Raw genomic sequence first — 15,738 nt, forward strand, 5'->3', positions numbered from 1 at the left:
ACTCACGTATGTATATTTACACACGTATACAAATATACACACGTGTCTTCCCTTCTCTCATAACGTGGGTTATCTCCCTTCCCATTTATTCCAGCGCGAAAGACCGCCCACTTTCGGGTGAATGTGGACGGGGTATTAGACAACTAGGCCACCCGTGCCCCCATGACCAATTATGAAACAGACGAGTCGTTTTCACCGTTCTCTTTTATTTCTAGTTCAGGTGGAAAAAATCAGTGGAAGGAAATTCGCAAATTGACCATTATTCTGCCATGAATTGGGAATTTACTCGATTCTGATTGGTTAGTCAGAGGCTATTAAATCACAATCAACCCCCTCTGATTGAAACAGCTGGTTTGAGGGCCGCATCACCGCGGAAGCTCATATTCATAGAAAAGTACTATTTTCAGTCATTGTCGGTAGGCATATTTTAATAATTATATCTACAATTACAGGTTCGATTCCAAATTCAATTTAGCGCGGTTAAAAATACAGGTAACCTATCTCTACATTGAAAACACAGAATGTTTATCTCCTATTTGAACGATATCGGATCATCACAACACCGGTGTCGCGTTCATAAAGGGAATTCCATTGTGACGTAATAAGGTCACGTGATTCTTGAGATCTTCCAACCTGTAGATATCGCTCGATGGCCTCCATTGGGCTGTGTCGCTCTGACATATCCAGAATATGTCGGCGTTAGCCCTACTCACTCACTCAAACGCCTCTCAAGACAACCTTGACCCTAATTCTAAACTTGTCCTGCTCTTGCTTCATGTCTATGATTAAATTTCTACCTGAAGCTAGTAATCACGACTGCCTTTTTTGGACCAGAGAACAAAAGTACACTTTCGACAGGAATGTGAAAAGATTTGAATATTTAAAATCTAATTACAATTGCCCGTGCCTTATCTTTTATGAATGGAGTTTCCCAACAGACAAAATAGTGCAACGTGATGTGATTGGTTTTCAAGGGTTCTAATTCTTTTTTTTTAATTCGCAACCATTTTTCCACATGTACAGTCATATATTGTCCCTGTTGAGCGTCAGATGAGATTCGGTACTTCTTTTTACTTACAGACTGATATATACAGGAAAATATTTAATTTTCGATGCTGCACGAGCGTCCAATTTAATTCAATGTGATGACGTCACGCTATTGTTGTTGTAGTTGATTCTGAACGTGCATTATAAAAAATAAGTAAGCGATTGTGCAAAATTATAGAAAAGATGTATATTAACCATGACATGATTAAAGTCGGAGAAATCACTCGTAAGTAGAATTTACAAATTCTTGTGATTTCTCCTTTATGTAAAAGGACGGTCGTGTAGCCTAGTGGTTAAAGCGTTCGCTCGTTACGTCGAAGACCTGGGTTCGATTATATATGGGTACAATGTGCGAAGCCCATTTCTGGTGTCCCCTGCCGTGATATTGCTGGAATATTGCTAAACCGGCGTAAAATCAAAGTCACTCACTCACTCACTCACTTTTATGTAAAGATAGCATTCAGGATTTGTCGATGGCGCAAACACGCTTTCAGGCAAATCACAGCATATTTTGTTTCTATGTGGCTTCATAACATAGCAGACAAAACTTTTGAACTTCCACAGTTGAAAGGGACGCGGGTGGCTAAAGCAAGTGGCGCCGCAATATGCTATGCAGAGTTGCGCCCCTTAGACATGCCAGACCTTTATGATCGTGTGTTCGAATCCCGGTTTGCCTTGATTGTTTCCAGGTTTGTCAGTACCGTGCTCGTGGGTTTCACTGAACGGTCTTACCTGTATGTCTTCGGGCATTCTTCCCACATGACGCTGAAGCCCCTTCATATAACTGAAATAATGTTCCAAGAGGCGTTAAACCAACTCCCTCAAATCAAAGATGACAGAGATTGACTTGTTTACAAAGGATGTGTTCGCATCAAATTGTTATGCCGTGTTTAGTGGCGACCCCCAACACAGGAAGAATACATTGTTTATTTGTTTGTTTGTTTGTTTGTTGTTTAACGCCACGCTCAGTAATATTCCAGCTATATGACGACAGCCCCTTGTAAATAATCGAATCTGAACCAGACAAAACAGTGATTTATGTTTTGAACAACAGGTCACGCCGCCAGGGTAGTTGGTTGGTTTGTTGGTTTGTTGTTTAACGCCGCACTCAGCAATATTCCAGCTATATGACGGCGGTCTGTAAATAATCGAGTCTGGACCAGACAATCCAGTGATTAATATCATGAGCATCGATCCACGCAATTGGGATGGATGACATGCATCAACCAAGTCAGCGAGCCTGACCACCCGATCCCGTGAGTCGCCTTTTACGACAAGCATAGTCACCCTTTACGGCAAGCATGGGTTGCTGAAGACCTATTCTACCCCGGAATCTTCACGGGTCTCCAGGGTAGGATGACTCGAAGAAGAATGTTTAAATTTATAGATAAGGTGTTCAATGTGTCAATCACGCAGAGAATTATGTAACCAGCTCTGGAGAACTCATCAGCGCCCAGTCAAGATTTATACTGCATCGAGCTGATGGGAGGGACAGTGTGTACCGACGTCGCAAGCTTTGACGATGGAAGCGTAATGATGTTTGCGGTAATCACCAACACTGATAGAACAAACAGGTGCAAGTGCATGGCGCCTTAACGGCCCATCGCGCTATCATGAACCATGATAATGTCACCTCTGAAGGCATCTGCATTCGGCACGTGCAACCACAATGCCCATTTTCCTCTTAATTGCCAGATTTGAAGCCAATAGGATACTTTGGGACGAGTTGATCTGAGGTGAAAATTGGTTTTAACATCTCGGTCAAGATTACTGCACTTATAATACAGAACCATCCTGGGCCCAGTTCCACAAAGCGATCTTAGTGCTACGTTGATCGTTAGCCTATGGTAAAGTATGGGAGTTACGATCAACGTAGCACTAAGATCGCTTTGTGGAACGGGGCCCTGGACCATAGACACTGCCTGCACATGCACTATAGGCCGAGTGGGCTAACATTCCCATGCAACGTGTGACCGATCCCAAAATCACTCATGCAGTCTTGTTACAATCTGTTCAGTAAATACGCATACATGGTACCACGTGACCATCTGCACATAAGTAGGCAAGGAAAGCATGATTAAGATATGTCATTAAACCCCAACTAAAATAATACCTAGTAATTTTATTTTACACATGTATATTGCATGCACTCACTTACACGCACCCTGCACATAGGCGCCTGCACATAGTCTACCCATACACGCACGTACCAAGGTGATATGTCTACGTGGATTCGCACGCACGCACGCACGCACGCACGCACGCACGCACACAGAGAGAGAGAGAGACTGTTTTGGGGGCCAGTCCATTTCCTGTGTATAGGCTGTATATGTGCCTATAACGAACACGCTTATACCGAACTGACGGATATAACCAACTGTTTTGGGGGCCCGTCCATTTCCTGTGTATAGGCTGTATATGTGCCTATAACGAACAAGCTTATACTGAAATGACGGATATAACGAACTGTTTTGGGGACCCGTCCATTTCCTGTATATAGGCTGTATCTGTGCCAATAGCGAACTACGGTTATAACGAACTAAAATTAAAGGACCCATATAGTTCGTTATAACCGTAGTTTTCTGTACGTGGATACCTGATGTATATAATAATAAATAAGGGCTTACTTTCTTTTTCTTTTCGTATGTACCCAGCAAACATTCATCGTCACACGTGGTTAGGACGAACAAAAACTCTTCATGGACGTTGAACAGAAAAAAGATATAGGATAAATCTCCAAAGCATCGCGTCCATACATTGTGAAAATCAATCACAGGTTTGTCTGGACAAGACCAGTATATGTATAAGCCACTGCAACAAAACTCCATTATTTTACCATGAGTTTGAAAGATACACCATTCTTATTGGTCATTCTGGGGTTTCAACTCACAATAACAACCTCTGATTGAAAGAGCTTCATTTGACGGCCGAATCACCACCGAAGCTGATATTACTACAAAAAAATAATTCTTTCCCAATGATTGTCAGAAGCCATGCTATCCCCTCCAAGGTGTACGGAGAACAGAAGCTGGATCGATCCCTGTCCGCGTCATACCAAAAGACGTTAAAACGTGGAACTTGCTGTCATCCTGGCGCTCAGCATTAATGGAGTGAGTATGGTTTTACGAAGCTTTTAGCAATAGTCCAGCAATATCACGGCGGGGAACACAACAAATGGGCTTCACACATTGTACCCATGTGGGGAATCCAACCCGGGTCTTCGACGTGGCGAGCGAACGCTTTAACTACTAGACTACCCCACCGCCCTCTCGGCATTAATGGACTAAAACAGTTTGTCCGTCTCGGAATCAGTATACTGTGTCTGAGCGGGGTATCCATGTTTAAACTGTCATGGTAGTGAGTCTCACTATAAAACCTGCACAAGACCGGACAACAACTATCAGCTACACTGTACACACACGTCTCTAGTTTTGAACTCGACCATAAAGCCCCTTTTTACAGTTATATTTTGGCAAATTGGCAGTTACAACAATATTCAAAGTTTCGGTGCATTACATTTGGAGCGGGAAAAGACGAAAAGAATGTTTTCTAAGGCAACAGAGTTTGTTGATTCTCAATACCTGACTGTCACTTCAAGTATTTTTGCCTCACAATGAGGAATATCATAACAGCGACACTCAAGTTGAACAAAACTGCAATTTTGTTTTGGGAGCCAACGTCACGTTGGCTTAAGAAGTATCTGTGCAACGCACCCTCAAAACTTCTTTTATATGCCAGTAAAGTATAAACAAAGTTTAACCATAAATTGTTGGCAGATTATCAGTGTCTCCTTAATTCGGATCCACAACTGAAAAAAAACATTGGTGTGAAACCATGCCACTTCACACAATATTTTTGCCATATATTCGCGTTCACTACCAAATTCCGTGTTCAGGGAAGATAAATCTACAAGACCCTGTTCCACAAAGCGATCTTAGTGCTACGACTACCATATGCCAATGTTAATGTATGGGACATACGATCGTCTTAGTGCTAAGATTGCTTTGTGGAACGGGATATAAAAAACAAAAGATAATCGTACAACTTGAGTGAGTGAGTTGGGTTTAAAGCCGCTTTTAACAGTATTCCAGTTATATCACGGCGTGTCAGCTTAATGTGGGAGGAAAGCCCGAAGTGATGCAGGTCTCAGACTTTTACCACTTCGGTGAAACCTACGAGCACGGGTATGGTGCTGACAAACCTAGAAACATAATTGGGGCGAACCGGGATTCGAACCCACAATCATAGGTTTCTGGCGTGTCCAAGGGACGCGACTCTGCACAGCTAATCGCGGTGCCTTAGACGACTGGGCCACCCGTGCCCCTCGTACAACTTGAAATTGAGGTCCCAATTACATCTCAGTCCGTTTATGCCATGCAGATGGGAACAGGTATTATAACAGAAAAATGTACTTTGTCATTCCCATGGAATCCTGCAGTTTGCGTTCTATTCTTATGTAAACACTGAAAAGTGTTTGTTGTTTAATATGGCACAATAATCGAACCTGGAGTATACAAGCCAGAGATTGACATTATAAGCAATCCTCACCAACAAGGTATGATGACATGCAATCAACTTAGTCATGGAGCCTGACCACCCGATCCATTTAGTCGCCTCTTACAACAAGCACTGGTTGCTAGGGACCTATATTCATACAGAGTGAGTGAGAGGTTTTATGCTGCTTGTAGCAATATGATGGTAAGGAACACCAGAAATGGGCTTCACACAATGTACCCATATAGGAAATCAAACCAGATTTTCGGTGTGACGCTTTAACAACAAGGCTACCCCCGCCCCAGTTTCATATTGCAAGACAAACAGACAAGATTCCAATGCAATATATTTATTAACATCTGTACAAGTTCTGACATTCAGACAAATCTATAAACGGTACAGTCAGGTGGCACCACCATCATCTAGCTACAGCCACTGGTCAGTCTATCGGTCAAGCATGATGACCACTACGATGACTGAATCTTTCTGGCAATACTATCTTCATTTCGCTGAATCTCTTGACACCGTTCTTGTTGGCTGTGGCACACATTCAATATCAGATGTGTTCTGGAATTTTCTGCTAAAAATCTACACAGTTTGGATATGACTTTCACCGTTTCAACATAAATAAGTCGTTTAATCTGGTTTACTATCATCTGAGAGCCTATTTGACATAACAAGTGCCCAGAATCAAACACCACCACTGTTTGTGACCTATTCCGTTTGTGACTTATTCAATTGAGATCACCACATCCAATTTGTTATGACCAATTAATTATTAGAATATTTCAGAATAATGTCTCCCGAATTAAGAAACAAATATTATCTCAATCAAGAACACTTAAGTTTTGTTTTCAAAACATGTAGGTGCTGGTTTCTGGGCACTCAATAGATGAATATGGTAATCCACAATCAATTTTGAGAATTTCCTTCAGAATTTGGCTGAACGATTCCATTGGCAATAGTGCAGCATCCTGAGAACACCTTGCCCTGTACCCTTGTCGAACTTCTAGCCTGAGTCTTCGGCACTATGAGTGAGTGAGTGAGTGAGTATGGTTTTACGCCGCTTTTAGCAATATTCCAGCAATATCACGGCGGGGGACACCACAAATGGGCTTCACACATTGTACCCATGTCGGGAATCCAACCCGGGTCTTCCGCGTGACAAGCGAACGCTTTAACCACTAGGCTACCCAACCGCCCCTCTTCGGCACTATGAACAAACGCTTCAACCACACGGCTGTCTCATTTGCATGATCAACTCCAAATGTCATACACTATTACAAGAAAGTTCAGCCTTTCAAAACAATCACTTCATATGGGTCCCATAAGTTAACTTTAACTATTATTGAAAACACAATAAAATACTGAAAACTAAGGATACACTTTTCATGTCAAGAATCAAGGCAATAAATAATATTGCAAAATTCATAAATTAGCATAATAATTAAAACAATTTCACTGACCAATATTTTTTTCCAAAATAACAATACTGTTTTATCTTGTTTGTATATAATATTTGAATTAATATTGCAAGCATATAAACCACCATTTGTTCCATGATTTTTTGTGCAGTAATAGGATTAAGGGTGTATGTAAAATTAGAAACATTCTTACATAAAGTAAATTTGAGTTATTCAAATAGAAAACTGTCACAAAACTTCAATCTGATAACACAAAATATTGCACCTACAACATCTTGTCTGGATTACCTGAGGTTAACCAATATCTATATACTTAGAAAAAGATTAGCAATATATTACCACCCCAAAAAACAGCCATTAAATTTTTTTATCCTGTATTAATTTTCTGACAAAATACATTTAGTACAGACTAAAAAAACAATAAATGGTTTTGTAACTTTTGCAGTCGTATTAGGACCACCCTACAATTGTATGCTCTGCTTCTGTATAGCATAGGCAATGACTCCATCTGAAATAAAACACTGTGTTCTTGACCAAAGTTTCACATGTATCGTGCTTTGACATTTATCAAAATGAAATCAATGTTATATGTATTTCCAAAAGATATATGAAGTTTGGCACATACAAAAATAAAAAAGTGAGGTGTCAAACATATTTCCAGGGGTATATTATTATTTTAACATTTTATACTGAGAATCTTACAGCAGATAACCATGTTTGGAGTTCCCTTTTGTTGACATCTTCAGACAAATAGATCAAATGTCAAATTAGATTGTCAGAAAATCAAATCAAATCTTGCACCTTTAGAAACTGCAATGTCTGGACACTTTCCTCAAGCTCACGAGTAGCACTGTTCTGTTCAGAGTCATTGTAATACTACAAAGATATTTCCTATGATAATCAATTATCATGTATGAAGTCATCATGTTGTGACATCACTCCATCAACCTGTATGATTTCAAAATAATGGAACAACTATCACATGATCAAATTAGACCGTGGATGTCATGATCTCAACATGAGGCAAAGCAATCCTCAAGGCTGCTTCCAAAATAAACACTGTCTCTTGTTGCTGGAATAGAAACACTGTATCTTCAATACATTGCAACATCTCTTAATCAGAACCCATATTGGATTCATTTTGTGTCCTATCAGTTGTCAAAGCAGTTTGAAACATTTGACACAATTCCAATTTTCATCAAGCCTACGCCTCACCAGCGAAAACATGACACACAAGATGGCCAGTAATAGCCAAAATATAATTACCATATTTACCATAATACGCATGGAAGCTTAGAGAATTGACAAGGGGTGGGGTGGTTATTTTCCAGTAAAACATTTGTAATATACACAAGAAAAGTTTAAAATATGGGGTCTTAGGAGGAGGCACTTATTACGATTACCGTATTCGATGTAATAAGCGCCCCGCTCTAATAAGGGCCCACGGCGATATTTGCTAATATATTGGCTCGTGAACAATCCCAATTAGCACCCCTTTCGATTGATCAATGTACACTTATTTATTTGTGTATAATATGCGCTCATGGGCAATTATGGGCAATTCACTTCTGGAAAATATATCTGGAAATATAACTTTTCCTTTGTATCATTTCAGGCTGTCAGCATAAAACATGAAATTTACGATCTTTCAACTCTTTTTTTCTCTCTCCAAAATTATATTCTAATAAGAGACCCCTATTTCTAATTTTGGGAGCGCCCTTGGTGCTTATTACGTCGAATACGGTACTTCCAATCGGTTCAGAAGTTGGTGAAGGGGCGTTTACTTGAACAGGATGCTTAAAACAGCAATTGCAGTAATTTGACTCAGTCTGAAGCATATCTGAAGTTCCGAGGTTAGAGCAGCACAGACTCTAATAAAACCAACAATAACTCAGGCCTCAACCTAAAAGCCCTTTCACATAAATCTTACTGTCACCTAATAAACACCTTGAGCCAGGAATGCCAAGCTCCATACAGCAAGGTTTTGCCTCCCAGTCCCTATAAACCATAGGACTGCACAGGTAACTGCACACGAATGGAGTTAGTAGGGCATTTTACTGTATAAATGTATACCTATAAATAATTATTATTTATCTTATTAACTTTAATTGATATGTTATTTGACTATGTCCGAAAGCAGTAACCAACAACCTATCAAACATACAGGACCCCCCCACCCCCCGACCCCCCAACCCCCCAACCCCCCCCACCCTGAGCCATGTGTCATTCTTCTTTGCCCATATAGTTGTGATAAATTCTGACACACACCTTTTCCCTGTCATTTATTCTCCACCCCCATTTAATTTCACTGTCCCCCCACCCTATACTAAATGACCAGTCCCCTATATTGATATTCAAAGGGGAATAACTCTGTGCAGAAGCTCCGTAATACGCAATAAGCAGAATAAAATAAAATGAATGACAAATGAACAAGATTTTCAAAGTGATCAATTTCCCTGGAAGAATAAATGAATTATGCTTGTAATGACTGGTATTTACACTTAATGTAATGAAATCCTTTCAAAACATGCATCATATAAATATTACCCAGGCATAATGTTAAAAGCTAACAAACAAAACAGAAGCGGTATATGAAAGATTCATAAAGCAGTAATAATTCTTGAAGTTGCATGATAGGACATGAAAAGATAAAAATGATGATGATCTGACACAGAGAATTGAAGTCATGATCTCATTTCATCTAGAATATATGTATATATTTCACAAAAAGTCAAGTAAATTGTTCTTTGAATCAAAAATATCCTGTTGGCTGATGCAAAATGACACGGTCACCTTCATCACACTGACGATAAACTTTTATCTATTTGCAACAGACAACAATTCCATACTGAAGGACATGTACTGTACCCATCTCTACCTCCACGACAATGTGCAAATATGCAAATATACAACACATACAGAATGTACAAACAAGTTTGGTAACCATGGTAACAGATTCAATAGTACAAACAACGTATACATATATATGTCTATTGTCTTGCATTAGGCCAAGAAAACACATTCAAAGAGCATAGACACCATTGACATATTATGTCACGAAATATACTTGAGGTGAATTATACTCCTATGACCTTTATTTGGCATCACACAAGACATTAAATACCGGGTGCAACTGTTACATACAGTTTGACCTCGCAAAAAATGAGCCTGACTAAGATCGTCAGTTGACCTTGACCTAGATCATGCCACTGACCTTGACCTACATCAGATAAATTTGAATAAATAACTTTCTAGTGCCTATAGATGCTGGTTGCTTATGTTACTGGCAGATAAATTCTCTTAGCTAACACTGTAATCTAAATCTATGTATATTTGCCGACTGTACTCATGAAAGATGTTTCACAACATGTAACTAGTGAAAGAAATGATGAATGGTTTCATCAATTTTTGTCCCTCTGCTAGCAGACATGATGAATATGGATAGTAGGTAAAAGTTCCTTAACACAGTCCACAAAGACCAGATTATTCACGTCAAAAGAGAAACTATTCGATTATTCAAAATTTCACATTCTCCTTAAAACAGACTATCACATGCATTATCAAAATGCAATTCAAATGTAGTTATTTTCTCGAAATGTTCAAACCAATATTTGACATTGTCTACAAACTAAGTATCGGTTACATACAATAAATATACACTATGAACAAACTGAACTTAACAAGGCTGTAAAACAGCTGGGTGACGTGTAAAAAACTTGGTAAAAAATTCTTTGACTATGTTTTGACATTCTGTTTTCTTCACCTAGACAATATTGCATCACAAGTAATGGTAGCGAGATATTTACATATGAAAACCCACCTGGTTTTATCCCTACAATACTTTTGCATAATCACTATGGTCTACTGCCTATTGCCGTGTCCATCTGTCTATCTGTCTATCTGTCTACTCATCACAGGTCTACTGAGGTCTAGCTGGTACTGTGGGCCGACCAGGGATTTTGGGGGCGCCTCGGACACTCCCTTGAGAATTACCTCCTGGGCGTCTGAAAAAAAATGAATATAAACATGATTAAATTCACATCAGTATTACGTAAACACAAAAAGATTTTTAGATTTATTTATCATTATTATCATTATTCCTTGCGAGTCCAAGTCAAATGAATTTTGACTATCACTGCAGCAATATTCCAGCTATACCAGAGCAACCTGTGAATAAAATCACTTATTTCACACACACATTGGGGCCTTTTTCACAAAAGTGACCAAAGGGAGATAATTCAAATTATCTGCCCTTAGCGACCTTTTCAACAACTTCATAAAGAAATCATTACTTTGTTGTTTAACGCTGCACTCCCACAATATTCCAACCACATGAAGGCAGCATGTTAATACAGTCAAGTCTCGTTAATCCGACACTCGTTAATCCGACACTCGGCTTTATCCGACACAAATGATGGGAACCGATTGATTCAGTGCTATTTAGTCCCGTTAATCCGACATTCTCGCACTCCGACTCCGACACACCTAATTTGCAACGAATTGCCGAAATCACTCATTAATCAGTCTCGTTAATCCGACACAGTGATCAGCGTACTCCGTGGTCATCTGACCGCGAGTACACAACCCCGTGTTTTGACACGCACTGACAGACTATTTTAAGTAGATGAAGCAAGTTGTTAAGACAGTAGCACTTGCATTTACACGGGGAAACGTGGGTCGTTGATCATGTGATAAATTCAGTGAGTAATGTCTCTATTGTTATGTATAAATGGGAAAATTATTATTATTTTTGCATAGTCATTAATTATAAATTAAGGAATGAATGAATAAACAACATAACAATATTAATATTTCATTTTTAATGATTTTATTACAAGGTACACACGGTTATTATCTATCGTGAAGATGTCCGATTTTCGATCACATATCACTTAATTTCGTTAATCCGACATACTCGTTAATCCGACACAATCATGTGCAACCAACGATGTCGGATTAACGAGACTTGACTGTAATTGAATCTGGACCAGAGAACCAATGATAGATATCATGAGCACCATCCCACAACATTGGGTGCAGTGACAGCTAACTAGCCAACTAGATATTTTATTTAGATACTGAAACATTTAGTCGGTAGGTCAAAATATAATTAGAAAAAAATAATACATATTGTATAAGATTTCTGTATTAATGTTTAAGTTTGATTTGGATCGGTAATAAAGTTGTGTTTGTTAATCATAGATAATTTATCTTGATTTGAAAAATAATCTAGCTGTCTGATAGACCTGTCGCCATCTTGTATAACACAAGTCGGCTTGCCTTTCAGAACCAATATCATGACATAATAATCATCATCATCATCATCATCATGATACTGGTAGGTATGAAGTCAGTCGCTCGTCACATCAAGTTGATTTTTGTTTAAAGTGTTGATGTTAATGGGGGACTAGACCCGAGCAGTTTTGATTCAAGTCATTTAAACACCACTCTGTTGTCTGATGACATTTTATGGTGATTCTCAACCTTGCAGTAAACTTGGTACTGGCCTGTGGCGGATAGTCTTTCTAACAATATAAATCATATAGCTCTATGGCTGAACTATTGGCAAGGCATCGTTATTAATCAACATCATCATCATCATCATCATCATCATCATCATCATCATCATCACACTGAAGACCCGAGTTCGAATCCCCACATGGGTACATCATGTGAACCTATTTCTGGTGTCCCCCACTGTGATATTGCTGAAATACAATGTACAGTCAAGTCTCGATAATCCGACACTCGTTGATCCGACATTCGGCTTTATCCGACACAAGTGATGGGAACCGATTGATTCAATGCTATTTAGTCCCGTTAATCCGACATTCTCGCACTCCGACTCCGACACACCTAATTTGCAACGAATTACCGAAATCACTCATTAATCAGTCTCATTAATCCAACACAGTGATCAGCGTACTCCGTGGTCATCTGCCCGCGAGTACACAACCCTGTGTTTTGACACGCACTGGCTGCAGAGATTAACTTAACAATTAACAGGAAAAGGAAACGTGTGTCGTTGATGTGATAAATTCAGTGAGTAATGTCTCTATTGTTATGCATAAATGGGAAAATTATTATTATTTTTGCAATGTCCTTAATTATAAATTAAGGAATGAATGAATAAACAACATAACAATATAAATATTTCGTTTTTAATGATTTTATTACAAGGTACACACGGTTATTATCTATCTGAAGACGTCCGATTTTCGATCACAAATCACTTAATTTCGTTAATCCGACATACTCGTTAATCCGACCAACGATGTCGGATTAATGAGACTTGACTGTACAACCATATTCGCCTGCTTGCCCGCACACTCACTCACTCACTCATACATTCAGACACCCATCCAACACATGCTGATTTAACATACCAAGATTCTGACAGAGAAGACATAGATCAAGAGGTATTGAAAGGAAGCCTGTCGTGAGCCAAAAGGATTTACAAGTTGAACATTCATGTTCACTTCAAGCCCAAAATCTTTCAAGCTTGTCAAATCCTGTACACTTCTGACACATGTAGGTCATAATACTGTTTCCCTGTCTTCAAGAAGTTGATAATATCAAACCTTGTCAGCTAGACTTACGATGGAATAGATGGTGGAATGGTTGGCGCTGGTCGTTTAGGTGAGCGAGGTGGCTCTGGTGCTGCCCTTGTTGCTAACACAGGTGGAATGAACAAGTCCCTAGACGGAACGGCTGGGGGCATCATCATTGAGTTCCTTGGCGATGATGTCATACTGCTGAAGTGTTATTTCAGACTAAATGCTCCGTACCACGAGGGACGTATCTACTACTTGCTCTTACCTGACCAGGTTATCACTGCAGGACTGATGTGTTGGAGGACAGGAGTGGCATCATTTGTACATGAGGTGACAAAAACACACATGTTCAGGTTGCATATTAAACACCTCAACTGGTGCAGTGGCAACACAAAAGCCAAGGGAGGTAACTATTCAATTTTATTCCAGTCCAAACAAAGGGAGGTAATTGCTCTTGTTGATTTATTTAATCAAAACTAAGGGAGGTAACTCCTAATTATTTTCCATTGATATTCAGGTCAATATTTCCTTTCCTTGAATCAATAAATGAGTTCACAAACAAAGAATACAACATTAGAAGATAAATAGCCAGAGCAGATGGAAATTTGAGATTGTGTGTGATTGATGAAATTTTGCCAGATGAATGACCATTTTCCTGTTTTTTTATGATTTTTTTATTTAATAAATTGTTACTTAAAAATTCAAAAGTTTTTAAAACATACCACAAGTCTCAAAATAGAAAGTCATAATGAATCAATCAAGTTACATTTAACTGTTACACTGCAAGTAGCCAAATACCATCCAAATGTCCAAAGACACTGTTGCCCATATCAGAGAAAGAACCAATTTTCACAATGGGTACTTGTCACCTCCATGAACATCCAATGCCACTCCGACCCCCCATCACGTAGCAGGTGTCATACTTACGCCGGTACTGATGGTGCACTGGGAGCCTGGGGGGCGGGGCGAGACGGAATGGATGGCCCTGACCGCATGGGCATTAATGGCTGTGGAAGGCCCGTGTCCCCAGGGCGGTTGGGGACGGGGGGAGGGGGTCTGTTTCTGGCGGGAGATGGTGGTCGGCTGCAAGGGAGATGAAGCTTGTGATGATGGAGAGATGGTGCAGGCATTAGATCGGAAGTACCAATGGAGGCATGAAGAAAAGCAAGAGAATGGAAGAGGATGGGAGGATTTATAAACAAAATAAAGGATAAAGTAAAATGACAAAATTGAAAATATCAAACTGTATTTGAAATTAAGGAGGTTCTTGTGGACATGAGATGTACTTCTGAGTCATGACACGTCTTGAATATTTAGCTTTAACATTAAAGTCATGACCCGAACTCTTTGACATTCACAGTCAATTGTGGGGCACCAGTCGTCTTCGCTGCAATTGGCATGGCATCACTTGGACAGACCAGAAACATAAGATTGTGACTTCGAATCCCAATTAACCCCTTTTATGTTTCATTGTTTATAAGCACCATCCCTGTGCCCGTGGGCTTCACCAAAGTGCTAGAAATCTGAAACCTGCATCACTTCGGGCTTTCCTCCCACATTAAGCTGACACACCGTGACATAACTGGCATTCTGTTCAAAGTGGCCTCAAATCTAACTCACTCAGTCCTACTTAATTGAGAACACTGTAGAATACATATCATAAAATTACATACTGGCACAAACTTAAAAATTATTTTAAATTTAAACTTAGACATTCACAAACTTTCCAAAAAATTCAAGTTTTTAGCTGATGGGAGTGCAAATATAATGAGGGGGAAACAAGCAGCTAATTCTTTTACTTAAAACTAAAATGTTAGATTAATACAAATCATAATTACAAAAGGAAAAGGAAATGAAAGCAAACTAAACATTTAAAGATGATAAAATCAGCAGCAGAAAGAATTCAAATTCAAATATAAATCTGGGCCCACTTGCACAAAGCAATCTTGGCACTAAGATGATCTTAACTCCCATGCTTTAACATAGGCTTACGATAGGCTTAGTGCTAAGATCGCTTTGTGCAAGTGGGCCCTGGTCTTATAACGTCATTATGATGAGCTCTGAGATTCAATTTCACACTAACACGTGACATAATACAAGTCATTGGTCGTCAAGGGTATGGAATTAGTAACGCTAAAACATTGTTTTCCCTTGGAGACGCACCTAGGCCAACAGGCCACTATGGAACATTTGCATGATTTCCTCACGGGACATTACAC

General features: G+C 39.4%; 1 protein-coding gene across 6 annotated transcripts in view; it reads right to left on the reverse strand.

The window, feature by feature from the left end:
• Window positions 1-9,180: 9,180 nt before the first annotated feature.
• Window positions 9,181-15,738, reverse strand: part of LOC124112328 (dynamin-1-like) — a 64,672-nt gene continuing 58,114 nt past the window's right edge. For 4 of the 6 annotated variants that reach the window (XM_048389988.1, XM_048389991.1, XM_048389990.1 and 1 more), the window contains 2 exons: window positions 14,447-14,602; window positions 9,181-10,969 (listed from right to left, as the gene is read on the reverse strand). In XM_048389988.1, the coding sequence (XP_048245945.1) occupies window positions 10,885-10,969; window positions 14,447-14,602 (241 nt within the window). In that variant the 3' untranslated portion in view covers window positions 9,181-10,884. Of the gene's footprint in view, window positions 10,970-13,564; window positions 13,721-14,446; window positions 14,603-15,738 lie in introns of all 6 variants that reach the window. The other 2 variants (XM_048389992.1, XM_048389989.1) reach the window with 2 other exon arrangements.

This window comes from Haliotis rufescens, unplaced genomic scaffold (genome assembly GCF_023055435.1).
Source record: "Haliotis rufescens isolate VD_foot unplaced genomic scaffold, xgHalRufe1.0.p SCAF_8, whole genome shotgun sequence".
Classification (NCBI taxonomy): domain Eukaryota; kingdom Metazoa; phylum Mollusca; class Gastropoda; order Lepetellida; family Haliotidae; genus Haliotis; species Haliotis rufescens.